This window comes from Serinus canaria, chromosome 4 (assembly GCF_022539315.1).
Source record: "Serinus canaria isolate serCan28SL12 chromosome 4, serCan2020, whole genome shotgun sequence".
NCBI classification, from domain to species: Eukaryota; Metazoa; Chordata; class Aves; order Passeriformes; family Fringillidae; genus Serinus; species Serinus canaria.
In genome coordinates this window covers 49,255,120-49,282,808 of record NC_066317.1, presented here as the reverse complement: position 1 = coordinate 49,282,808, position 27,689 = coordinate 49,255,120, and the positions used below count along the sequence as shown (strand labels likewise).

Below are 27,689 nucleotides of genomic sequence, written 5' to 3'. Positions count from 1 at the left end.
TCACAACTGGAAAGACATTGAGGGGCTGGGCCAGAGAAGGGCAAAAGAGCTGGTGAAAGGTCTGGAGCACAGAGCTTATGAGGAGCAGCTGAGGGAGTTGGGATTGTTTGGGCTGGAGAAGGCTCAGGGGAGACTGGATCACTCTTTGCAACAATCTGAAAGGAGGTTGTAGTAAGGTGGGGATCAGCCACTTTTCCCAGGTAACAAGTGACAGGATGAGAGGAAGTGACTTCAGTTGCACCAGGTAAGGTTTAAATTGGATATTAGGGGAAAAAATCCTCAGTAATTGGATTCTCAGGTATTGTATCAGGCTGCTCAGGGAAGTGGTAAAATCACCATCCCTGGAAGCATTCCAAAATGTGTGCATATGACACTTGAGGACATGGTTTAATGGTGAATATGACAGTGCTGGGTTAGTGCTTGGACTTCATGATCTTACAGATCTTTTCCAACCTAAATTGATTCTATGATTCTAAAAGACCTGCTCAGATGACTTCTGAGGTTCACTTACCCATTTGAGTCTTTGCAGCTGTGAACACATTCTCAAATAAGTGAGTTGAGACTTACAAATTATTCAAATATGTGAGCTCAAACTTGCAAGTTGTAGCAGTATCTGAACTTAGCAGATCACTTCAGTGAAGAATTCAACTGTCTAGCCTATCCATCCAGCTTTGTGCAGGTTTCTCCTGGAATGCCAGAGTTCCCTGTTGATACTAAGAATACCCAGAAAGGAGGAAATGGCAAAACTGACCCATGATTAGTTTTGTATTTATTTGTGCATTTCAATAGTGTAATGCATGTCAACGAATATTTCAGACTTTATTCTTGAAAATATGTGCACATTTCCAAATTTGATGAGTCCTACGTGAGATGATGCCGCTCTCTCCCCTTCTTGGTGACAAGATGGTTAACAGAGCCTGTGGTGAGGGGCTGTGTTGGGTCTGTGTGGATCCGTGGGTTTTGGATGGCTGACTCAGCACGCAGAGGCTTCCATTGTTCTGGCACAGGGGCGGAACATGTGGGTGAAATGTGCAGCAGTGACTTACAGTAGTGTATCCTGAGCCCTTTGAAGCAATGTAGCTCTATCAAAACCACAAAAGAGCCATAAGGATAAATCCTGCTGCTGTATTTTAAAGGCCTCTTTATTGTGTGTTATATTTCACAAATGTTTTCCAGTGTGTTTTTTAGGAGTTAAAACAGAATTGTCTTGAAGTAACTAAATGTGGAATGTTGTTTGTAATGAAACCTGGAACTGTAAATTTCTGAATGGAAAGCCAGGTGTATCATGGGGAAAGTGATTTTTCAGATTGGTAAAGACTGAATCTTGGTTTGAAAGATGGTTTATTGCCATTTTGTTGCTTTCATTGTAATTGAAAGACAGTATGATTTAGCCAAAAATACAAAAGCAAAAGAGTCCACATCACTGACAAAAATACACTTGATGGGTTGATAAGCCTGCAGAAGAGGGTAGGAAGGGGAGAGATTAGAAACAGTGAGTTAAAAATGTGTGCAAGGGAACATTGCCAACAAAATTTTCCACTTTCAAGACACCTGAGAAGGAATATAATGAACAGCACAACATAGCCAAATAAAAATCACAGATAATTTAATAAAAAGGCAGGTTGATGTACTCCATACAAAGTTACTGTACATGCAAATTATTATGTTAGTAGGTTCCAGTGGTATTCTCAATTTCACATTACACTGGAACTACCTAGGGAAGGACTGTGCTGCAGCTTGTAATCAAATGGAAGGCTGGTGATGGGAAGTGATGCAGAGCAAGGGTTGGGCAGGCAGCTGAGTGCACTTCTTAATCAACTGCAAGGGGCTGCAGTAGTTCTCAGCTGGCTGCTACAGTTCTTCCACCAGGGTTTTGTCCAAGAGCACCCGAGCAGGGAGGCTTATGGTATGAAGCCAGCCTTACATACATTAAAATTTCTTCAGCTTGATTCTGGAAAAGAGCAGGACAATATATTATTTGTTTCCTCCTTTTGTTATCTCTGCTTAAGATGCATAAGGATATAGTAACAACTTGGTCTGTGATTTTAGTGGGGGCAATTCTCAAATAAATAGTTTTTACACTCAGCTGCTTATCATATCTGAACTGCAATATTACTCTATTGACTGTAGGTAAGTTCTGGACCCTACACTTTCTGAGAGATAAACCTGAACTGACAGTTCTTATTGTTAAGCAATTCCCCGTAAAACCAAGAAATATTTTGGTTTGGCAGTAGAATAGTTAGCACTTAAAGTTATATTTTAACTGTTGGAGTTTTTTCAGTTTACTGAAATGGGGGTTGCTTTCGAGTATGTGAACTACAATTTAAGCCCACTTGAATCTGTGTACTGTCTATGGGGATGGTGGCTGAATTAAATAATGAGAAATTGGTGCTGTTAGAAATAGCTTTATTAAGTAAATTGTGGAGAAGTGAGAAGACTGGCTACTTTCCATGGCTCTCCATTCTATGGAGCTCAGTATACTTCCCATGTCTCCTACTGTTATGACTGAGGTATACAAAATAATATGTCTAGGACAGTGGGACTATTTTTGAATCTATAATTAATTATGTAAACAAAGAGCTAGGCTATAACTCTGTAAAATGATGCATACATTATTCCTTATTTTATATTACTCATTACTAGAGTGTTCTAGTGGGCTACAGTAAACATATATAACATGAAGGCCCATGTTATGGAAATAGACATTCATAATATATATGCCTCCCATAGCATATAGGGAATTGATAAAATTATAATTATGTTTTGATTTTAACCAGTCAAATGAGAGGTGTCATGTTCTGTTCATAGGTTTTCCACAAGATTTTTAGACATTTTTTACTCTATTACTTATCTGTTATTGGAAATAGTAGTGCTTAGTAATTTGGAGGATTTTTTCCACTGTGATGTAATGCTTCTTCACAAAGGAAATGAGATCTATCTTCAAATGAATTGTCTTTTCCCATGTGACTTGAGTTAATCATATAAGCTTCAAGATCAACAAGCACTTTAAGTATAACTTTTAACTAATTGCATTTTGAAAATGCTTTTTAAACTTTTAGATGTTTTTTTATTCGCGTGAGATCTGTGGTGCTCGGCACAAGGAAGTAACAGGAAGCTGATGGAAAAGGGTGCAAAGTCCTTTCAGGGCCATGTGTCTAGTGCAACGGGACATTAATGGCAATTTGATTTTCACATGTTTTACATCCCAGTGCCAGGCGAGTTTTAAAATAAGCAGTCTTGCATAATTAATATTTTATAGTTTATCCAGTTGTGTCAGGGTCTGTGTGTAGGTATATGTCATCCTTGTGACATCTGCTGCTCTCTCCCCAAAGCCACCTCAGCATTCTGGAGAGCTCAGCTAAGTTATCTCTCAGCTTGGTGACACTGAGAAGATCAAAAGTTACTGCCCTTGATTTGGTTCTGCGGTTTCCTCCTTTGTTCTACCTGTTTTCTGCTCTTCCTGCTCATTTCACAGCTTCCAGAAAACCCTCATTACAAAAGAGAATAAAGGTATGGAACCTCTGATGTCTCTTTGTGGCAATTCCCTGCTGTGCTCTGAGTTTCCCCTGTTGCTCATTTGCCATATTGTCCTTGTTAGTTTTTCTGCATCCAACTATTCAGATCAAAGTGATCTCCTCACAAGATATCTTCATAAATCTTGCTTGGACTTAGCTGTAGATTCAGACTGTGTTTTTTCACTCATTTATAGAGATCTGATAATTTAATTACAATTAGATCATTCAGCAGTGTACATTTCATCTTGGTCAAATGCAGACATATGATTATGCTTGAGTAGAATTAGTCAGAGCCCATGGCAAAGTTTCTGACAGCTTTAGGCTTTCTTTTGCTGTCTGTGGGAAGACAAAAAATACACAGTCCAGCGTAAAACTTGCCAATCCAAAGTTTGCTCATCAGTATTTTCAGAAGTGTTTGAAGTGGCACAATGATTTCAGTCCAAATGTGCTCTTTGCATCAGATGCCCCTAATGTTTATGAATGGGCACCAATGGACCCTAAAGCTAGATTGTGTTACCATTAAGCTGATTATCTATAGCCTTGGTTACCTTTACAGGATGATGGGTTCCAGATGCAATGAGTAGTATTTTCTCCAGTCCCTTGTTTGACTAAAGATTTCACCAAAACCCTTCTACTCTCAACTTTCTGGAGCAAATACGGAGAAATTATCCATTCCGTTCAAGGTAACTGACTGATCATCCCAGCATCTGCTATCACCACAACTGCCTTCTAACAGGGCATAAGAAAAGCACAAACTGTTTTCTCTAGATACAACTTTTCAAATAAAAAAAAGAATGCCTAAATACTTTCTGGTCCAAAACAGACCCGTGGGAAAGAATCTGAAGATAATGGTAGCCAATCAGGAAAGCTGCTTCAACCTTATGAGGTGTTTTATCCTCTAATGCTCTCATGACCTCACTCCAGTTGATGTAACCCTGCCTCTAGGATATGACTTGCCCAAGGAAGACTTCAATTCCACTGTCTGCTGAGTGAGCAACATGGCCCGTGTGCTCTTATACTTCACTCCTACAGGTGGGGATCACCTTTCCCTTCACAGATCTTGCTTTCCCTCAGTCCTCTTGCTGAGGTGCAATTGAGCCTCAGCACATGGTAACCCTTTTATGCTCTGACACTGTTGGAGAGAGAAGGGATAGTGGTGGTAGGGAAGAGGACAGATAGCCCATCACCAACATGACTTTTCATTCCTGAGTGGGAAATCCTAATATCACTTGAATTGAAGCATTTTAGCAATTACAAATTTTTTGGTGGAAAATACACTTATATGTAAGTTAACCTACAGGAGAGGTTGGAAAGGACTCTGCTGCTGAATCAGAGCCCAGCAGTCTGGTGAGGAACTGTTCTCTTCTGTCTGCCACACGGGGAGGGAATTGCGAGTTATCTCTGGGCACCGGCCCAATGTCAGCATTTTTCATATTTGCTACAGGTTAGCAAATAGCCAGAAAATTTCACTCCCATTACTAAGAAGATTATCCAAATCTGTGTAGTTTCTGCTTCCACTGAGTGTCTAGAAACCACCAAGAAAGTCATCCCAGGTGCTTTGGAGAAAGCTGGATTTCATCTTTAGCATGGGTGTGCTTCTATGCACTTTAATTCAAAGGGACAGCCACTACGAGCCTGTGGTTAGGTGTTGGGTCTTGCTGTTGTCTTTCATCTGGGGGCTGGTGGAGGTCTGGTTTGGTGAAGTAATTGGTTTTATGATTAATATTTCATTTTGTATTGAGAAAAATGTTAGCTTATAATTTAGTCAAAAGAAGTAACAAAGGTTACTCTTTTCTTCACCATAGTATCTATTCAGAAGCCACTGAGTTAGGCTTGATTGAGTCTTTGGATAGGATGAAATCCAGAGAATTCATTACTCTTTTACATTGATGGATTCAGATAAATAATTTTTGCATCTTGCATTGTGTGAAGGTGCCATAGAAGTCTGGTGTTTCCTTAGACACCTTTGTTTTGGTATGATTTATTACAGCTGCATCTAAGAACCAAAACATTATTACATTTTGAATTCACATCACAAACAGTACTCACAGTAGTTATTTTCTTTCTCTCTTTTTTCTCTGATAAAGTAGAAACCATCACACCTGGAGCTTTCAGAAAAGGATGAGACAGTACTTAGGGAAATCCTAAAGAACAGTGAGAATTAAGTGATAAAGGATAAAAATTGTGGGTGTTTTTAAGCAAAGACTAAATATTGGAAAGTGATAATTAATGGCAGGCATACTTTTTTCTTGTATTTTTTCCACCTGATTTTATCAAGACCTTTTTGTGTACAGGAAGGAAAGAGGTAAGTGAAAGTTGCAAGTGAATGTGGACAGAGGGGATAATTCATGAGAAGAATAACTGCCAAAGTATGTTTAAGTATCATTCAGAAGAAAAAACTTAAAATGGGGATGGGATCTGCTTTAAAATCTCCACAGGTGGTAACACAAGAGCAAAAGGGGAGGCCAGTTCTCAGGTACCACAGTTGTTGGCTATACCCTTAATGGAAGTTCTTGTGAGACATCATTCAGTGATGACACACTGTGAAGATTCACAAAGATATTTATGGTATATGAAGATATTCAATAAACCTAGAGAAACTGAAATCAGAGGAAAATTAAACAGGAATACTCCTCTTTTGAGTTGAAAGGTCAACTGCACCTTCCTTTCTTCTTAATATTTCTGTATGTCTCCCTTCTCTTTTTATATCTCTTTCATTCTACAAATAGCTTCTTTAAATGGAGAAAACTTTGTTGGAGAAAAACTCATGAGAGTATTTGTGTAAATTTATGTAGGACGTCTGTAGAACAGAAAGATCACCTTTCTGACGATGGAAGCTCTAAGTTGTGTCTTTGAAGTATTTTAATTGTTGCTATTTTAAAAACAGCCACAAATATCTTGCTAATACTTTCCATGATAACATGAAACAGCTTATAGGACTGAGGGGTTTGTTTTGATTTTTAAGAGATCATAGACTTGGATAAGATGGTGTCAAGTGCTACTTACTATTTATGCAAAACAGATGTTATTCCCTGACCCTGAATTTTTCCATTTCCCCAAAATGGGTATGTCGTATTTTTGGAGAGACAGTTATCTACACAAGCCAAACTTAAAATACTAAAATACAGAAGTTCTCTTTTTAGAAATTTGAACATTCTGAAAATTGAATCCAGTTATTGTTCCCACTACATGTCTAAATGCATCTTTTTTGGAAGGTAAGCAACAGAGTGACCTTTTCGTTTACACTGAAGAGTTTCAGGCATTACTAAATGTTTTTATAGCTGATCACTTAAGCCTCACTTCCAGCTGTTTCCCAAATGCCAAAGTGTGCCCACTTCTCCTTCCTTCAAGGCCAGCATTAACCATCTTTTTTTTTAACAGGTGAACTAAAGCAGAGAGAGCAGTTATGTAGCATGCCTGGAAGTCATGTTAACAGCAGAAGCTGGAATTCATTCATTGTTATTCTGTCTCCTAATTCAGTATCTTCACCACAAGACCACTCTTCTACCCAATCCTATAGAAGCATGTAGAAATTTTCAGAGTGCATTTAAAATACAAATGTCACTATAACAACTACATGCAACAGGTTTCAAAGTTAAGTAGTGTGAAGTGACACACTGGAAATGGCTGTTTGAGCCAGTTGCAGACAGGGTGAGAAGCCAGATATCCTGACATTAGTGTTTAATCTGGACTCTTGGGCAGGTGTGTGTATTGTTAGTTTAAAATTGTGTAAAGATGTCAGTCAGGAAGGGGGAGCTGGAACAACTCCCAAGCTGGCAGGATCTCCTCGGAGAAAGGGGAAGAAATAATTATTTAGAAGTAGTATTGTTCACCCTCAGCATTAGAGAAATGAGACTCTTGAGACTCTCATGCTACCATCAAATATAGTGGTTATGCTGTACAACTATGAGCACCACATAATGAGGAGCATTCTGCCTTGCTCATGCCCTCAGTTACTTCATGAAATAAAAGTAGAGTTCTTGTCAAGTTCTGAGTTTAAGGCCCTGAGAACAGATGTTATTTTTTCACGTATGAACTCGGTACATCATGAACAGTAGCAGCAGTGAAAATTTCTCCGTCATGCCAGCAAGCCTTTAGAGACTGCTACCAGAATGGGTATCAGTCATATTTAGTGACTTATTGGGCTTATGACTAAGAACATCTGTACAATCAAATGTCCATGGCCACTATCATAATCACAAAGAGAGCCATTGCCATAGTTGTGAATTATCTCTAATCTGTAGAACTATTAGAAAATGGAACTCTATTCTGCTTTTATGAAGATCTGAAATGCATTTGTTAAGGTTTTCATTTCAGAAACTGTAGCTTGGGTACAGGCTGAGAAGAATCACCTTTGAGTTGCCCCCTCATCCATCTGTGGCCCATTGCAGAGATGCAGCAGTGCTCAGGCACTCACCAGCACCAGTGAGGAGGTGACCGAGCTCTCTGGCTGCTTGCTCCCTTGTTTGCTTTGTATGAACCAAACCCAGGGTTTCAGGATCATGTAGTCTGGGGCAGGTGCCAAAACTGCCCCTTTTCTGCCTCAGTGAGCTGTGAGATTGGCTCTGCTTCTCCCCAGCCCACATGCGTGGATGTCACTCTTCCCCTCCTGTTTTCATTTTAATAACTCAAACGACTGGAGCCGTGTCAGCTCTGACCTGGAGATCATTCCATTAGCCATAAGTGTGCAAGTGCATGCACGGCACACTCACAGTGGAGTAGCTGTCTCAGTGAGAGTGTCTTTGGGCATAAAGAGCTGAATTTGGCACTTCATCATCTAAATTTGACCAGTTGAATTTTATTGAGAAGTGCCTAGCAGACCCCTATGCTTTTACTGTTATGATTGTGCAAATCTAGTTCTTCATGTTGTTTCTGAGGTGGTTGAAAATAAAGGGCTTTTTGTTTTGAGTCTAGTGGATTATTTCCTGTGAACTCCCAGCCTTTTTTCCTTTCCTGGTTCTGTACCCTTTCTCCTAACTCAGGAAAATTAGTTGTCGCAGGCAGCCCCACAGCCACTGAGTAGGAGAGGAGGGTGTTCCTAGCCAGCTCAGCCGGAGCAACGTCAGGAATGAGCTTTCCTGGCTGAGTGGCAGGTAACATCCCTGGACCTGCTGGAAACATGTACACTACTTCCTGGCCTTCCAGAACGACAGTCTGATTTCTAGAAGTTGAGCTGCTAGCATGTTATGTCAAATGCCATTAGCTAACACGAATGGCAAGACAGACTGGAAGTGTAACATTTCACAGTGGTTTCAAACGATGCTTTTTCGCTCGATCCTTTAATGTTAGGAATGGCTTCGATGCCGGGATGTTCCCAGAAACTTTTAGTTACGAGCCAATCCTGCGGTCAGCGCTGCATTACGCGGCCGGGCAGCGCGAGGCGGCGGCCGGCGGTTGCCTGCGTTTGCCGGGCGCGCTGCCGGAGGGCGAGCCCGCTCCCTTCCCGCCCGCCGGGAACGGGCGGCCGCAGCCCGGGGGCGAGGAGCCCCGCCGGAGGCGGAGCGCAGCGGGGGCGGGACGCGGCCGCGGCCCTTCCTTTCCCTTCCCTTCCCGCCCCGCAGCCCCGCGGCTGCAGCCGGCGCCGCCACGGGCAGTGTCCCCGGCGCGCAGCGCTCGCGGTGCCGCCGGCCGGCGCTCGGCGGCGGGGGCGCCTCGGGAGTCCGCGCGGGCCCGTCCCTCCCGGCGCGTGAGGCGGTGGGAGCGGCGGGCGGGAGAGGCGGAGAGGAGCGGCCGGAGCCGGGGATCGCCGCGTCGGAGCCCCTAGGATGTCACCATTGTTCAGCTGGGTGGCCAAGGTAGGCGGCGCGGCGCCCTCCGCGCTCGGGAAGTAAAGTCCAGCCTTTGGGTTTGCCGATGTTCGCGTGTAGTTTCCAGGCAAGTCAGTCACCCCTGGGAAGGCAGCAGAGCCCTGCTGTATTGTTCAGCCAGGGAAACGGAGGAGCACTTAAAGTAAAGTCAATGTGCTGTCAGACATGGCTTGGGTTTAGGGGCTAAAAGTGACGCTGCAAGTCTGGCCGACTTGTTCTACGTTGCTGCGGATCTGCCAAAGGGGAGAGCTGAAATTAAAATTGCTCGGAAGGCCCGATCTTAGTGCCTTTTTGAAGTCGAACGCTACTTTTGCACTCTGGGGAATGTGTAACAGCGCTCCCACTGTTTGTTTTGGAGTCTTTTTTTTTTTTTTCCCGATGGTTTTAGTCATGCTCTTGTTGTAAGTAATGATCAAATCGGCAGCCAAATTTATATAAAAAAAAGATTTTATAAATTTATTAGATCGACAACTAGATAGAATATTATAAAACCGCCACAGCCAAGACAGCGTCAACCCTGGACTTTTGACGCTGGGTGAACTTGATTCGGACGAACGTAGTGTCAGCATCTCCCCAGTGTTTCCCACCAACTGCTTCAGGTAGCCAGCTTATATACAGTTTATTCTGCCTGAAGCAGAAATTACATAAGATTTCTGTATGTCCCTTCATATGTAACGGGGTTAGTCCATAGGTTTGGATGGCTGTTTGAGCTCCTCGAAATAGTCTTCTTTTCAATTGTAGCCAGGACGTCACCGGTCCTCGATGTAATCTCTTCCAGGTGTAGTTCCTTGAATGTTCTGGACGTTCTTGGGAAATGGCTGCTTATTGCCCGAGAAGGACTCATTCATTCGTTAATAGGCATGATTTTATCTGGGCGAGTCCGGGAAATCTTTGAATAGAAAGAAGGTCCTGCTTCTGGCCATGGGGGTCAGAGGCATGGTTGGATCTTATAATTTTTATACAGTTACAAAGCATGAATTGTCTCTATCATATACTACACTCTGAATTTATGAAGAACAATAAGTTGGATTTTAGTGGGACACTTACATGTTTTACTATGACAAGGCATGTATCGTGCTGCTTTCTTCATCTGTGTGTCTAGGGCTTCAATAGGATTTTCCACTGTAACTGAAATTACATATGGATACAAAGCAGTAAAGATGGTTATAGATTTCTAGAATATAGCTTTGAACTGATGTTAAAAAAAATTCTAAAGTAGCCGTCATTATGAAGGAGCTGCAAATGATATTGTGTCTCAAGGCACAGTTCAACATGTAGAAGAGGACAAGTGTGTGAAACAGCTGTACGGTAGTCAAGAACTGTAGGTTCCTTGAATAAATTAGCTGGGGGAAAAAACCGTATATCTTGAAATTCAACAGACAGCGTGGGCTGCTAGGCAGACAACATAAAACCTAATTCGCCCTTCTCTGTTGTCAGGTGTAAATGGTCAGTTGCTTAATTACTTCTGCATCCCCGTTCCTGAATTTTTAACAGGTGAAATACCTACCCTCCAAAGATACTAAGAGGGAAGTGCTTGATCTGTGACTGTTGTCTTTTTTCAGATTCTCAGATAGAAGGATTTGCTCTATTCTGTTTTGAAAAGAGACTGCTGACTTTTAGACACACCCTGAAAAATGGAAATGTATCCTTCTGTCTTTCCACTTGCCTTTTTGTCTCTGGCTGAAGACCTGTTGGGTGGAGCACGTGTAGTGACCTCTCCTGTCACTCCTCAGGTTGTCTCAAGCATAACCTTAGACCCTGTTTGCGGTGCAATCTGCAGGAGTGATACCGGCTGATGCCCGTCCCGGCTCTTAAAAATGTGCCGGTCTCCTGTACAGGGGGCTGCTGCCAAGGATGAGTGATGCCATTGAGTACGTACTTCACGGATGCCCCCAAGGCATGGCTCATTTCCTTCCCTCGTTGTTCACTTGCCAGCTGGGCAAGGCAGCTGGTCGCAGAGGAGTTGGTGTCGGAGGAGGTCAGAACTTGTAGCACACGGAGCTCACTGTGTTTTTAGAGAAACAAGCTCTTGCACAAACGCACTTCTGACTGCTTTTAGGGGTACTTTCTGGGCTTTCAAAACTAATTATTTCAATGCTGGTTCCTCGCAACTACTTAGTTTTATTCTTTTGATGGCCATTAATTGTCAGCACTAATTTGGGAGGGAAAGCAAGGCAGTGTACTTAGAAATATAAAATGAGGCTCTTTAATAGACAAAACTTTCCTGCCTGCCAAAATCTGATCAGTTAAAATGTAGGAGCTATTGCTGTGGGCTTTCAGCACAAATGCAAGGCTTTCCAGTATTTATAAGATGATGGCCCATTCCAGAACAGGGAAGGACTGTAGGAGGAAGAAACTGCCCCCTTCAAAGGAAAGCTGTCCCCTTGCATTTCTTACTTAAAAATGAATGACTCCCCCACTTAAGTAAGGTAAGTGTTTAGTCTCACCAGGCAAGTCACCAGGCCTGCAGATACTTACATGTGAAGCAGTTTACTCCCATGTGCTATAAAATTGATTTCCCTGGTGTTTGTATAAACATTACCTTTTAATATATTTTGTTGACACATTTTTACCTGCAGTTTCGCCCAGCTTGTCTCTTACCTACACACAAGTTCCTCAGGGCTGAGTTTTGCAGTGCTGCCAGGCTCAGCTGTGGGGTCTATTCTGGGCTGGAGGATAAAGCCCCACTTGAGTCATATGTGGATTGATGTTGCCCCCATTGGCCATATGGATGCTGGCTGAACCCCTCCCTGTATGATGGTTCTGTGGGTAATGAATTCTAAAGAACTGACTCGTTTTACTCTCATACAATAATTTAAATAAAAAAGAATCGTTATACCTGTTTTTCCTGCATGGTTTGATACAAAGTTAGACAACTGACTTAAAGGAAACCTTTGACCAAGCACCTGAAAACACAGTCTCTTGGAAGTGTAAACTATGTTTGCACTGCTCTGAGTAGGAAATACAGTTTTGTGCTTTGGTAGATACACAAAGACTATTCATATTCAGTTTCGATCACTGAAGTAACTGTTACTAAAAGTAATCATTGTGGTCTTGAAAAATGTCACAAAAAAGACATGCAGAGTTTTAGTGGCAAACTGGCACATTATTAATTCATTAGTAGGAGGTAATAATACAGTGACAAGTATTAGAAATCATTTTATTTCTTTTCCTATAATATTTAATACAGCTTTAGTAAAAAAAAAATTCTCTTCGTTCTTTACAAATTGCCTAATTTTATAATTCAAGTTTCTATTCAGAAGCAGCTTTACAGCAACCAGAATTAAGAGAACTGATTGCTGAAGAAATTGAAACAGTTCTTAGGGCAAGAAACTGTATAAATAGAGAATTTTGAGTAAATGTGTCCTCAGATTCTCAGCTAGCTATGAAATTTATACAGTTTGTCTTTCTAGTTACAAAAAAAACCCGTGCTGTATATGATTTAATAGCTGTGTTCTACTTATTTTGTCTGAAGGATTATAAACCAAGAAGGAGCCAGTAAAGAAAAGAACTAAGATAAAATGTAAAGAAAAGTTACACAATTTAATTCAAGGTTTCTTCTATAATTATTAAGAGATGCTCCCTCCTGAGGGGAGCTGCAAGTGCTGAGGCTTGAGGAACCTCCACTTATGTGCCACCAGCGCTGGAAGAAAAGCGTGGGTTTGCAGTGTAGCTGTCCCCAGCTGGGCTGGCTAATCTTGCACCTTGAGCTGAGAAAGCCAGTTGTTTGGATTCCTTCCCCTATGAAAATCAGATGTATGCACAATAGATGCTCTGAAATTCCCAACAGCAAAACAAGAAGTAAGTTTTAGTTTGGTTTGGGTTTTTTTCCAAGGATTTCTGAGTCGGAAGGGCCTATGAGCTTTCCACAGTTTGGGAAGCTCTCAAGCCGTCAACAAAGAAAGTTTCTGTCCACACAAGTTGTGGTTACTTGGCTTGTGCCATGAAACATTACTGACAAAGTAATCAAAATAATATTGGAAATGCCACTTATATTTCTTGTAATCAAACACAGTTTTTTATTCTGTGTTAGAATTGAACTTGCTGCTGTTTTGCCATCATTCCTACTATTCTCTATATAACAGAGTGCCTAGTAGACCTCTGGAGGAGCATGCATGGGAGTAATGATATACTTCTTAGTTTAGGTCAGAAGCTACAAAAGAAATTAATTTGCCTTCTGCAAAGGAATGAAGAGGAATGAGAGACTGAAAATCATGATGGCCATGAAATCCCCTCCGGCTTTTTTTTTTTTTTTTTTTTTGTCCTTTTTAAGACTGTTTTGAAAGGATGATTTTGGCTTTTTTTGCTGGTCTGTTTTTGGGTATGTCACACTTATTTATGAGGATGTTTTGCATGTCATTTTAACTGACATGTCTCTTTCTTTTATTCCCCACAGCTACCAGCAAAGTTGAGCACCTTTGTCATCTTTAATCCCTCAGTGAATGATTTACATTTTAGCCAAACAAATCAAGTTTTGGTCTCTTCAAGAGCCCTCATAACCAGCTGTTTTAAAACAGTCTAAAGCAAAAAAAATTACACATTTGTTAAACCTGTCTTACTTTTAAGCTCATCTTACTTATGATAAATTATTTGGGTAGGTGAGTAGGTGGTGGTGGTATTCTGTGGGGGGTGCAACTCTTGTTTGTGCTAGTGCATTTATCCCTGATAACCCTAAATGTAAAGGATTTTGAACACTTGCATACTGTATCAAGAATCAAGTAGTTAATAGAGAGCTAGTGCCAGGGAAGAATTGGGAATTGCTGAGGAGGGAAGGCTCAAAAGCCAGAGTTTTGCGTGTGGAAGAATCTCCTTGAAGCCATTGACGCTGTGGGTAGGGCTGAAAGGACAGACCCTCGCTTGTCTCCCAGGCTGGATGCCAGCAGTGTAGCAAAGAGTAAGTGCAGATTTCTGCCAGAGCCGTGTTTTGGTGCCCAAGCTTGCACAATGCCCTTGTCAGAGAACACTACGTTTCTACTCAGTGTGATTCTCCAGGTCAGTTTATGTTGGGGTAAAATGTTGTTGCCAATTGACAGCTTTGGGATAAATGCCGATTATCACAAGCAGTTGAAGTGCGCTGTTCTCTGTATGCCAGTCACTCCCGCCTGCCCCTGCAGGGGCCCGGCTGATGACTGAGGAATATGCGCTCAGCATTGGAAATGAAGTCATTCCTGTGGTGAAACCCTTCAGTTACTCAGCACTTAAGTTCCCTTTGGAATTATTTGTTTTTATTCTTCATCCTTCCATTTCTTTTTCTGCATGCTAGGCTCAAATTGCACCTGCTCTGCTTAGGTGTTCCCCGTTTGATGGGAGTGGGCTGGAATATAGTCGCTCACATGGCTTTTGTGTGGCTGCACAGGTGTAGTAGGGCAGTGTCCTCTGCATTTTCAGCTACATTAGGGGTGCTTAGTAAGGAGCAGAGCTTTCCACAGAGAAATTCCTGGCCATGTAGATTGCAGTTTAGCAGGGTTTTTCTCTTGAATCATTTATGCCTTTCTGAATTAATTTCTCATGAGTATCTTCTTTCAGGTTCATGTTGACCTTCAGATTTAACAAGCCAAGCCTGACAAGGTAGCTGAGCTTGCTCTTTTGTTCAGGTTCTGTCCTCTGCAATTCAAAACACAGTTTGCTTTTCTTTGCTGACGGGCACTCTGAAAGTTGGTGCTAGCTTCATGTGGTTAACACGTTCTGAACCAACCAGTAGAAAACTACTAGTAAATCCTGCAGGATTAGGGAAAACCCCAGGTCATATCAAAAATAGATTATACTAAGGGTTTGTTTGGATTTTTTTCCGTATATACATATGTCTGCAGCATTGCAGTTTAATTTTATTTGCCTTACATTTGATGATTTAAAATACTGTTTCACATGTAGCCTTTTTTTGAAAGGCTACTGTAATGAAGCAGTCTTTTATGTGTACTAAAGGTGTTCATGAGAACACCAAAGCAGCAGTTCCACTCTGGGTCCCATAAACAGAAATATCCTTAGGGAAAAGTCAGGTAAAGAACCTCTTTACAGTCTGTAACTTCCCATCATTCTGCATGTAGAAGCTGCAGCATTTCTGAGAAACCTCTCCTTTAAGAGGTTGGAATTTTTTTACTGGGCTATTTAATAAGAGCCTTTAATACTTTCAAGAAGTCTTCTGAATAATTTCATTTTAAATTTGAAGGAGCTGAGGTTGTAGTGTATGGTGTACAGAGGTTGACTAATGACTTAACAAGTAAATCTTCAATGGAATTATTCAATTATTATTCAATTAATAGAATTACAGCTTGGCTTTTTCTTTTTTTTTTTTTTTTTTTCATTGGAAGCCTTTACAGCTCTACTGTTCAAGCTGAAATACTTGTGGATGGCAATGACTCAGAGGAAAAACATTCTCAGCCTCTGTTTTGGTAGTATTTTACATATCAGTTAAGATACACAAAATATGTCAAGAGATGCTTACTAATTTGTATGGGGAGGTGAGGTAGCAGAGCTGGGAAAAGCAGCCAGGAACTCAAAGAGCAGAAGCTGAGGCAGGGGAATGACTTTAGCTACTGTGTATTGGTTTTGTCACGGAGTTAACTCTACTGAATTGTGCTTGAATTGTTTTCAGTTATTCTTGCATTTGAATCAAGTTACAATAACAAATCATGAGATGCATTAATGCATAAATATAGAATTTTAATGGGAGCGTTTTCGCAGAACCACAGAATAAGCTGAGTTGGAAGGGACCCACTAGGATGAAGCCCAACTTTCTGGCCCTGCACAAGACATCCCCAAGAATCACACCATGTGCATCGTCCAAACGCTTCTTGAACTCTGTCAGGCTTGGTGCTGTGACCACTTCCCTGAAGAGCCTGTTCCAGTGCCCAGCCACCCTCTGAGCAAAGAACCTTTTTTTAATATCCAACCTAAACTTCCCTGTCACAACTGCAGGCCATTCTTTCACATTCTGTCACTGGTCATCATAAAGTAGAGATTGTTGTCCCTCCTCTTCCCCTCATGAGGAAGTTGTAGACTGCAGTGAGGTCTCCCCTCCATCTCCTCTTCTTGAGGCTGAATCAGCCAAGTGCCCTTAGCCACTCCTCATATGGCTTTCCCTCAAGGCCCTTCACCATCCTCATTGCTTTCCTTTGGGCACATTCTAACAGCTTCATATCCTTATTATACTGCAGCACCCAAAACTGCCCCCAGCACTTGAGGTTAGGCCGCCCCAGGCCAGGGCAGGGCAGGACAATCCCCTCCCTTGCCTGGCTGGTGATGCTGTGCCTGATACACCCCAGGACAGGATTGTTCCTCCCGGCTGCCAGGGCACTGCTGGCTCATGTTCAACTTGTCATGGACCATGACCCTCAGGTCCCTTTCCATGGCACTGCTTTCCAGCATCTCATTCCCCAGTCTGTCTGTACATCCAGGTTTGCCCCATTCCAGGTGCAGAATCTGGCACTTTCCCTTGTTAAACTTCTATATTTTGTGATTGTCCAGTCTGCTAGTTTATCAAGCTTGCTCTGCAGGGCCTCCCCACCTTTGACAGAGTCCCAGCTCCTCCCAGTTTTATATCATCTGCAAACTTGCTTAGTAACCATTTTTTAAAGTAAAATCTTTCTGAAAAACATGGTTTTCTTGCTAAGAGGCAAGAGGGAGGTTCAGGCACTTTTACCCTGTTTCAGTGGACTAGAGCATAACAACAGGGTTTCTGCTTCCTCTTTTCCCTTGTGCTTTCAAGTTCCCATAAGGCCAGGCCAGTATTCCTGGATCAGCTGGCCAGGTGCACAAAAGCTGCAGTTCTTAGCCTGGATGAAATAAATCCCCTGTAGGTGATCTCTTTGTTAGTAAGTGCCATACAGCAACATGTTCAAGGGGGGCTGCTGGTGCTGAGGATGGGTTCTATACCTCACTCTGGGAAGTGACTTTCACTTTGAATTGTCCCTCATTTGGTGGTCTGAACCAAATGCCTGTTTGCAGTGAAATGTATCACAAAATGAAGGTTTAGTTCTGTGTAAATGGGTGACAGTTCTGGTGTTTTGAGATATCCCCATAATGTAGTCTGTCACACAAGAAGTGGAATGGGAGAATTCCACTCTCAAACACATTCCTGATTCAAAATAAAATAGTGAAGTAATCACACCAGATTATACTTGAGAGTCCAATTAGAGAATGGCCAAACAGCATACACGTGGCTTTGGCTGTGTGGACACACTGTGGCACAGTGGATGGAGGGAGTAGGGGCTCATCAGGGAATTTTTGTTTTATTGGGATATTGACCTTTTGCCTAGTGCTTAGTGAAAATATCAGGCCTAAAGAGATTATCTGGAATTTCTGTGCCCTAAACTTCTGTCTGTTACTAACTGAAGAACTGTGAAGAGAGTATAAAAACGTTTGTTGCCTTCCATTCTCAGGGCACTGTGTATGTAAGCACACATATTGACGGTCACATTTTCAAACCAAATGTTATTCTGGAGTATCTGGAAGCTTCTTTCCAACTCAAAAAGTTGCTAGCTTTGGACATGTGAATGTTTCTCTTTATACCTTTGCAGCACCATCACTGTAATCAAAAGCATGGGTTTTTTTTCCAGAGAAAACCTTTGATATGCAGCTACCAAACAGGATTTTCAGGTACAGATATTCTGTGAAATTGCAGGTTTGGGGAAAACAGGCTGCTTATGCATAATTGCACAGGCACACTCCCTGCTACTGAAAATGGCAAAGCTGAGCTAAACTAAACAGCTCCTTTCTTTTTCAATGAACCATTTTGGGGGATTTATGTGTTTATTTCAAGGAGCTATATAGCCAAATATCTTACTTTTACCAGATCTTAACAGTTGCCTCACTATATTTACTGAACTGTTGGTCTGTTGCTGTAGTACCAATGAGGTGAGCTCACTGAAGCCGTTGTCATGGAAATTTGGATGGTTGGCACTAAATGTTTCGTGCTGGTTTTGTTTCTGTGGAGCTTTTTATAGCTTCTAATCTCCTCAAATGCAAGTCATGGAAAAGAAAATTTGTAGAAGTGCTTTGGAGCTCTAGACAATTATGTACAAGGAGCCTCTCTTTAATAAAACTGTTGTTACTTACCCACAACCTGAAACAGTAATATGTTTTGGAATTTCAGATTTGGGTATGTCCCATTGGTATGTAACCTACAGAGTTTATCATTCTGTGAAAGCAACATTTCTGCTTGATGTACAGTCATAGAGGGCTGACCATTTTAGACTAAAGCATATTTTTTTGTATGCAAACAGTTCATGCAGCTGATGTGGTTTTGTTTATGAAATTTGGAATCATATAAAAATTATTTATTGTAGCTTGTTATAATTCCATCAGCATTTTTTCTTCTGTTTTTTTTTCTCTCTGTCAGCAGAGAAGGATGAAAACTAGTGAACTAACTGCTCTTTTAAGTGAAAGTCAGAGTAGTTTTCATGGGATGTTAGTCATTACTTTCCCATCCTGCTCTCCTGGGAGCTGACCTGAGGCAGCTGAAATCTGTTACTATATGACAAAGCAGCAAATGTGCTCATCCACAAGCAAATCAGAAGTTTGTACCAATCAGGCAGAATGCTGGGAAAAGCTGATCAGCTTCTTCGCTCCAGTTCCCCTGGGGCCTTTGTAAGTTTAATGTTCAAGTAAGATTCTTTCAATTAAAAACCATCTGTCCCTGTGCTGCCCACCAGCAGCCCTAGGAGGAAGGGCTGTATGGCTGGCTGTTTCCTTTGGAAGTCTGTCAACTCTGTTGTCTGAGTAAGAGATGGTGTTTTACTCTGCTGCAGATAAAACTTACACATCATGTCAACCAAAAGTGTTCATAGGTTTACTTCCCCCCACTACCTTCCTTTGTGAAAACATCAAAATAAATTTTGAGAGGAGGGAGATTTTGATGCATTTGGGTCAGCTGTCAAAAAGGTGATGTCAGAAATAACCTTAGTTGTTGTGAGGATACACATAGTTTTCTTCCTTTCTTGATTGGAGTTGGATATTGATAAGAAGGACAGAAGAATTTCAGGCTTTTTTTAATTTGTAAAGAAATTATATTCACTTCTGTCTGTTATGCTAACCCCTATTTTGGCAGTTGTACCAGTTTTGATAACTGCCAGAAGCCCAGGAGCAAAGGAGACCAGGAGAGAGCCTGGATGTTATTGTAAAAATGAAATTTAATCTGATTAATAATTTATTAAAAAAAAGTTACTACCTAACTTCCATTTTTAAGTCCTGATATTGCTTTTCAGTTATAAAAGACAAATTCTCCACCCTGCCTCAAAAAAAAAAATGAAAACAGAAAAGAACTCTTGTCCTGAAAGCTTTGAAATGCCATTGCTGCCTTTTTCCATTTATAGCTATTTAAGAGTTGGCTTCTTTCTGTTTCCCACCCCACAGCCTCCAGCAAAGTCCCAAACCTGTCTCAGCCCTGTAAAGGGAGCTGCTTGCAGTTCTGTCTTGCACCTCTCCCAAAAAAAAAAAAATTTCATCTCTGTTGATAATGAATGAACACAGATATTTCTAGGCATTGCTTTGCAACAGGTATTGCTTCAATATTGTTGTTCAATACTCACCTTGTAAAATGTGAGCCAGGACCCCTGTAGGTATGACCAGCAACTAGACTAGAAATGCTGTTTTCATTTGTGAAATTGTGTGAAAAGAAACCTCTGAAACAAAATACGGAGAAAATACATCTGAAGATGTTAATAACTTATTTGAAATATCTTTTAATTTATTCCACAATTGTTCCATTTAAGTTTATGGTACTGAATGGAGGAGCTGATAAAGCTGTGCAGGATGAAAAAAAAAAGGTTTTTATTGTAAGGACAGAAAGGACTGGGCAAATATGAATTAGTGAACACCATGTAATAAGCACACCAGGTATATGGCAGAGTATACCTGTATTCTTCCCAAAAGCACAATTTGTAGGAACAACCCCTTCAGAACTAGTCAGATGCTGTTGCATTTGGAGGTATTCTAAACACACATGGGATTTTGCCAACTGCAGTTTGCTTTTGGGTCATGCATTTTCATGGGGAAGGGTCCAAAAGTAAGAAGCAATCTAAGACATGGAGGTTTATTTATGGAGAGTAGCCAGCTTTTTTTTGTATTTCAGGCTTCAAATGAGGTATGTTTTAAAAGCAAGTGTAAGAAACCCTTTTAAGTGTATCAGCAACATGGTTCATCTCTCTTGGGGAGAAAGCACCATCACAAAACTGAACAGTCCAACTTCAATAGAGTACTGAGTACACTTAAGTTCTATTTCTGAGCTTGTTTACCATATCCATGAGCAGATTCTGCAAATACTGGTTTGGGTTTGTTTTTTTTTTTTTTTTTTTTTTTTTTTTCAAGAGGAAAGAAAACCTTTTTTGCCTCTTTAAATTACATGAAGTGCTCTCAAGCTCACATAATTTTTCAAAAAGTGTACTCTTTTCTGTCTGGCTGAGGAATCATGAGGAATGTTCTCAAGCTGAGATTTGCCTGTAATATTAAAAGGAATGCGATAATGTGAGAGTGGCATACAGTACTCATGACATCAATCTGCAGTACTTAAACAGTCTTCTGGAGCTAACACTTAATGTGTGTGGAAAGTCTAGTCCCCTTACAGTTCTTCATGATAATGTGTAAACTGTAAAGAGTGTGTGTTGGCTACATGGAGCTCTATTCTTCAGCTAACTGTGCTTACTGTGTCAGTCATCTGAGACAATGATAGTGGCATTCATCCAGTCATCCAGGTCAAAAAGAACTAGATTTAAACAGAGAACTCTCTTCTGCCCCACACAGAATATCCTCTGAATTTTAGTATAGATTCATCAGCTTTTTAAAGCATCCCTGCAAAATTTGAGTCTTAGCCTTATCACCCTCACTTATCCCTTTTTCTGTATAATGCCCATTCAAACCTTACTAAGGAAACCATGCCCACAGTAAACGTGTATGCTTGTTCTTCATTTCATGGGCCCATGGTGATACTCAGCTGTTGAACTCTCCCTTAGTAAGGCTGAAACAACACCTTTGTCTTGCTTTTGTAGGTTTCACAGCCCTTCTTAAGCAACATACCTCCACTGTGTTTAGTCCTGCTGGCTGTTACCCTGGCTAGCCCTACCAGCCCTCTGGTTCTGCTCCAGCTTGTTCTCCTTTTCAAAGGACATTCATGAGTTCCCTGATTAAGTGAGACACCCAGTGCATCTCATGGACTATAAAGAGAAATGTGCTAGACCAAGGTGTGTGGCTAGTGAAGCTGCTAAGAGTGGCACAGTTTATAACTGTTTTATGAGCAGTGAGGATACAGCAGCTAAATTTTGGTTCATATGTGTTGAGAAGTGAAGTCATGGAGTAAGGGTGGCTTGTCTCTCTGTGCACCTGCCAAGCTGAAGTACTTAGGGAGCTGTAGGTAAGAATGTCACTTTAGTTCTACCCCTGGTGCATTTGCTATGCACAGAAGAACTGATAGGAGCTTGCAAGAACAGTCATCAGCCAGGGACTGGAATTGCTTTGAACTTTGTTGTTCCCTGAATTAAATATGGGTTTGAAAGTGGTTTTGTGGGAGGAATAAAAATCAAATAAATCTGTTTATGTAGGGTCAATGGGTAAAAATGTTTTAAAAAAAGGATTGAGGTTAATGACGGGGAAAGTCAGGGAGGTGTAGGAAACTGTAGACCAGTCTCAAAGCAAGATAACAGAAGAAGAAAAAGCCTATGAAGACACTGAAATAAGATGTGAATATAAAAGACCTTTCACTGAAATAGAAAGGAACCGCAAAGTTTATAACTCATTTCTACTTCGAATTTCTGCTAGTGTCAGAGACTAAGAAAATTTTGTCTTGGTATTCCTATGTTGATTTAGCTGTATGTGACCCCCAGCATCTGATCCAAGTTTGAAGTTGTATCTAACTTGGAAGTTTGCCTTGCTTTATGTGGGAGACTGCACCGTCAGAGGTCACTTCCAAATTAAGTCATTCTGTGATTTTGGAAGAAGAAATTGTGCAGTATCTCAATTTAAAAGAAGAAGAGTATCTGTAAACTATATTAATTAAAATTATTTTGGTTTAAAATTGCCAAACTTTAAATCCTATGAGTGGAGAAAAGTGTTCAAGAAGTCAGTTGACCACTACTATGGGTTAAGGAGTGGTAAGGACAGGAAATGCTGATCTGCATTGATTTCTGAATAGCTATTTTGCCACCAGTGTGCTGAAAACAGAGCAGCTGCTTTTTATTACATATCATGCTACGGAAATAAAAACTTTTATGCAGTCTTTTTAAAAATGCAAGTAAATAATGTACTATATTACCTTTTATCTGTGTTGTATATGTTTAAAAAATTATTTTAATTTCTTCATTCTACTGCTTTTACAAATATTCCATGACTGTAACTTACAGGTGACAAAAATATTGCTATCTCTTCTGATACAAATAGATAGCTTCTCCCATGATATAGCTTCTCCCATAAATAGCTGTGTACCCTGTCTTTTCTGTAGCAATACTCTCTACTAAAATCAAGAAGGAAAGATACTAACAGCAAACAATATTAGATTTCTTGACATATTTTATTGAGCCTGCTCTATTGATCAGGAAAGAAAAGCAAGTAAAAGCACTCAAAAATAATTCCAATGTCCTCTCTAGCTTGAGTAAGCTAGCAAAATTCAAGCAAAACATCTACTTGTTTCAAGAGTTTTGTGAAAGATTTTCAAGGCTTTGTTCTAGCTGGGGTGTTGTGAGACCTTCTGAGGTTCAACCTAAGAATCTGACCCTAATGTTTTTCAGTCTCCAGCAATTTCTGGAGTCAGTTGCATAAGACCAGTTCCTGTCAGCACAGGTCTGGCTTAGGTTAAACAAAACCCCCTATGTCCTTGAAATCGTTAAGCCGGTGCTTGAGCCTTGTGCAGAGACTGGGAGGTATAAACAAATGGATTTGTACTGCAGATATAAACATTGCATAGCATCTAGAATAACAAATTATCCCACTTTTTTCTTTTTTCACCTAGTCCTCCCAGCTGATGTGGGAGGTTTTTAGCAGGTTTTTTTCTGTCTCACATTTTGCTTTTTTAGCTACTCTATATAAAAGAAATCAATCTTTTTTTTAGTCTAGTCTTACATACCAAAAGACAGCTGTTGCATTCAGCTGTTGCTGGGCTCTTTTCATTAAAATAGTTTCTCTAGTAGTAACTCTTTCTTATATCTAGTGACAAGATAAAGACCTTGACCTCTTTATGCTTGCATGTAAACTTTCAGGGTGACTGATAGTTTCAAGGAGTAAAAATGCAACTGCAATTTATGTGACGGGGAAGAGCTGTTCTTTGTTCTTCAGATGCAGCAAACCTGTGCATGCTTAAAAATTACTGCCTTTTTTCATTATTTGGTGCATGGCATAGAAGCTGTAGCTATTTGTCTTGTAACTGAGTAACATGCACTAGGAAGTCCTAGGTGCTGGTTTATATTTTATTTGAATGCCCACAAGCCAAGTCACAAGAATACTCAGCATTTCAGTTCCCTGCTTTGTCTCTGCAAAGTAAACATTCTCATTATGGCAGAAATAATGTGGTCCGTTTTAAAAAAACCCACAAGTCCAGTGTTATTTTTAATGGTTATAGATACATGATCTTTTTCTGTATCTAATTCAGACACTCTAAACACAAAACCTTTCCCTAGTACATTTCAGTGTGTCTTCAGTTCAGCTGGCTTGTTTGGCCTGAAATGATAAGAAGGTAATGCTCTATGTTTGGGAAAGGTTCATTTTTGCTTACACTGATGTTCTGTACACAGTTCTGTGGGTTTAGGAAAATCATTTTAGGTCAGCAGCAGTGGTTTTCTGACTACAGAAATAATCTTTATCCACTAATTATATATTTGTATTAAGAAACAAGTCAGAAAACACTTTGGAATAGAAGTATTCTAGAAAAGAGGATTTCCATGGCAGGAAGAAATCCTAACTGTATGCAACAGTCTTTTCCCACTGTCTTAGCAAGTTCAGGTTAGAAGGCACAATTACCAATAGCTATGTATAAAAGCAGTTGGTATCTAAATCCCCAGGGTGGCATAGGGTGGCTCCTCAGGAGGTCATCAAGTTCAGCCCCCTGCTCAAAGCAGGGTCACCTAGAGCAGGCTTCTCAGCCCATGTCCAGTCAGAGTTTGCATATCCACAAGGATGGAGACTCTGCCATCTCTTTGGGCAACCTATGCCAGCTTGTAATTAAACTACCTTTGTAATTAAACAAAAAAGATAAATATCTTGTGTATATAATATATCTTGTGTAAACATATTGTGTATCTAATTCTTGTGTTCAGAAAGAGCCCACAACCTTTAAAAGACTCCAGGCAACATTAACTTAATTCAGGAGCAATTTCATCCTTGCTACGTTTTGATACAAATTGAAGAGCCATAAAACCTGATTCTGTTTACATCCTAATTAATTTCTGGAGGTTTGCAAGAGATGTGGTTACTGATCATCCAGTGGCATGCTGCTTAATCTGGAAATGTTCCAGCTGTGCTTAATAAACATTTGCCAAGATAGAGCCTACATCTTTATTCTAATGACCTGAAATAATTATATTTATTTTAAACTACTGTTTAGTTCATGTTTATTTACTAAGTATCCAGATCTATTCACTTGGAGAGCCAGTGTCAGAGGATGCAGAGATGCAGAGGGCAAGTGGATTGTTCATTTTCCATCCTTGCATAAAAAGTCTGGAGTGGTACAGGTAGATAAAAAGAGCACAAATCTTGATCGGGCAGAGAGCAGTTTCAGGGAAATAAGTATTTTGGATTTTTTCTTCATTCATCATGGATCTTGTCTTTACTAATGAAAATAAATGTTTAACATACATAAGCATCACAGGAAAGTGAGGTGATGATCTGCTGCTTCTACATTAATTGCCAAATCATAAGGAATAAAATTTTATTAGCAGGCTGAAAATTTTTTTAGGTCTGTAAGTGAGAACAGAAGAGTCTGTGTTTTTTAGTAAGTATAGCACAGAAGCCAGCTGTTACTTATCAATGACATGATTCAAGCCCTAGCATGTGTGAAAATAAATAAATAAATATTTCCCTTGATTTTTCATCAAGAGGTCTCCTTGGTCTCCTCAGACCAAGTTTATTAACTACTGCAAAATCTTTCTTTATGATGTAGTGTCTTTCCCTAAGCACTGTCTGTATATTAGGTAAAACCATTGTTGAATAGCTATTTTGTCAATGTTCAAGGTGTTAACAAAAAACATTGAAGAAGTTAAATTCAGTAAGTGCATAGATGTGCTGGATCCCTAATGCCTTGTCAGGGCTTTAGCTCAGCTGTAACCCTTGCAGCACCTGCACTGCTGGAAACTGTCCTTATAGTCATTGACATGAGTGTAGCTGGGGGAGCTTAACAGTGGTTGAGATAGTGGTCCTCTTTTGAGAGCTTATGTTCCTGGCTTTATCAAAGTAAGCAGAGTTCAGAAAATGCCTCAGTCCTTTGCTGCTGCCTCTGCAGCCTCAGCAAAAGTGGAAGTGGGATTGCTGGTCTCTGCGTGTATCCTGGGCAGCTCAATAGTAAAATTGCCTATGGCTGGTGAGCCCTGCTAGTCCAACAAGAGTAAAACATGTTTATTAAAAATTTCTAAAGCAGTTGCAGCTTCCAGTGTAGGTAGAGTGAAGTTTTATGTTTTATTGTAATTCTCATATGTTATGTCACTCAGAATTGTTTCTTTGAAGGAGTGTCAACTAAATAAAACTGAGGTAGACCTTAAGCTCACTGTAGAGCAAATGCGTATTGTTTGAGGTACTAAGGATTTGTTATACCCTCAATGTTGTTCTTGCATATGATGAAGTTCAGCACAAAGCTGCCTGAGCCCAAGGCTTTCTGACTGGTTTGTGACATACCAGAGAATGGACTAAAAAATTCCTGACCCTGCTTTTCTTGCCCATTCTCCCTATTGTCTTTGCTGGAAGATTAGCTGATGACTCATGCCTTGTGCTGAAGGGTGAAGTAATGCTTCCTGAGTTCCTATTTTGTAATGTGTTACTGTTTTAAATCCACTAGCTATATGTCTGTGAGTATTTATCAATCTACCTACCTACCTGCCTGCCTGCCTGCCTATCTATCCATATCTTTATCTTTGTTTTCTTGTCTATGAAAGGAATCCTATTGAGCTCTTTATGAGCACCCAGAATATTCATTCAGTTTTCACAGTCCAGACTTTTTTTCCAAGTCCTTTGCTGTTTCCTCAGTTGGTTTATGCACATTACTGCATTATGATTAAGCAACAGGTAACCATAAAAATGTCTGAAAAAAACCAGAGGCCAGGTCTCCAAAATATTCTCTAGGTTTAGGGATGCCTTTTCTCATAGGGGAGGTGGTTCTTCTGGGCTACTAATTTAGTCTGCTGCTCTCAGGCTTCCTTCTGTCCTATCTGCAACCAAAAATTTGTAAGTAAAGCGAGTTCCAGTTGATGCTTGCCAGGGGAAATTTGTCAGGAAATTAGCACACTTTGCATGGATTTTTCTCAAAGTAAATTTGGTAAATAAAACTGGCAGAGTTAGCAGTTCTAATCATAGATGGTGGCCTCACATTTTTTGTTACTGCAGGTGCAGCACAGACTGCAGAAGAACCTTAATCTCCTAGGTCAGTCAAAGCAGTGTGATGTAACCAAGCACTGGCCTCGCAGCAGCTTAGCAGAGAGCATATGCCTATCACTACCATCTAACCATATCAGCAGCTGAGACCGTTTACTGTCCCTCAGAATGTGTCACATGGCAGTTTGGGTTTTAATTACAACATCTGTGATCTGTACAGACTGCTGTCTCATACAGATGCCCTGCGAGTCATACTGTATGTGAGGTAATGTTATTTAAGAGCGTCATCTAGGATAGTAGAATAAAAATGAACATCTAAAATAATGAATAGAGTTATTAAAAATTACAGCTATTTACATTTAAAAACAACCCCACCAAACTGCCCTAACAATGTAATATTCTATTATGAAGGGAAAAGCAAATTTGCGAGACTCATTAACCTACGTGACATGAGTGTTTGAGTAAGAGAAGGGAGTGAAAAATAACAGATTAAATAACTTTACCAATTAATTAGTCCATGTCTTCTTATATGCTTTTTGAAGTACTTCTCTCTTTCATTTTGAGCTGGAATATGTCACGTTATAAAGGTTGCTTCAGCAGCAAAAGTTTTACTGAAGATGAAGAACATTGCAAGGGACAAAGTTCTTTTGACAAAGTGTCAATGATGGTGAACTCCTGGCAAGGAGACAACTGAGAAATTCCTCTTCTCAGTGTTTAACTGCTATAATGGGTCTCTTGAATAAATGCAAGATCACTTCAACTGGTCTTTTATTTTTGAAACTAAATCAAAGTATCCTTCCAGGAAAATCACAACAGGGAGCCTCTATAATTTGCAATTTGCTTGTCATAAAGTACCAGATGTTAATGTGTA

At 40.4% G+C, this 27,689-nt stretch overlaps 1 protein-coding gene across 16 annotated transcripts in view; it reads left to right on the top strand.

Moving 5' to 3' along the window:
• The window catches only part of TBC1D1 (TBC1 domain family member 1), a 99,097-nt gene that overhangs the window by 20,962 nt on the left and 50,446 nt on the right, over positions 1–27,689 (top strand). The window contains exon 1 of one of the 16 annotated variants that reach the window (XM_018925610.3): positions 9,174–9,310. The exons of the other annotated variants lie outside the window; for them this stretch is intronic. Within the exon in view, the coding sequence (XP_018781155.1) occupies positions 9,281–9,310 (30 nt within the window). The 5' untranslated portion in view covers positions 9,174–9,280. Of the gene's footprint in view, positions 1–9,173; positions 9,311–27,689 lie in introns of those variants that run through there. 16 annotated transcript variants of the gene reach the window in all.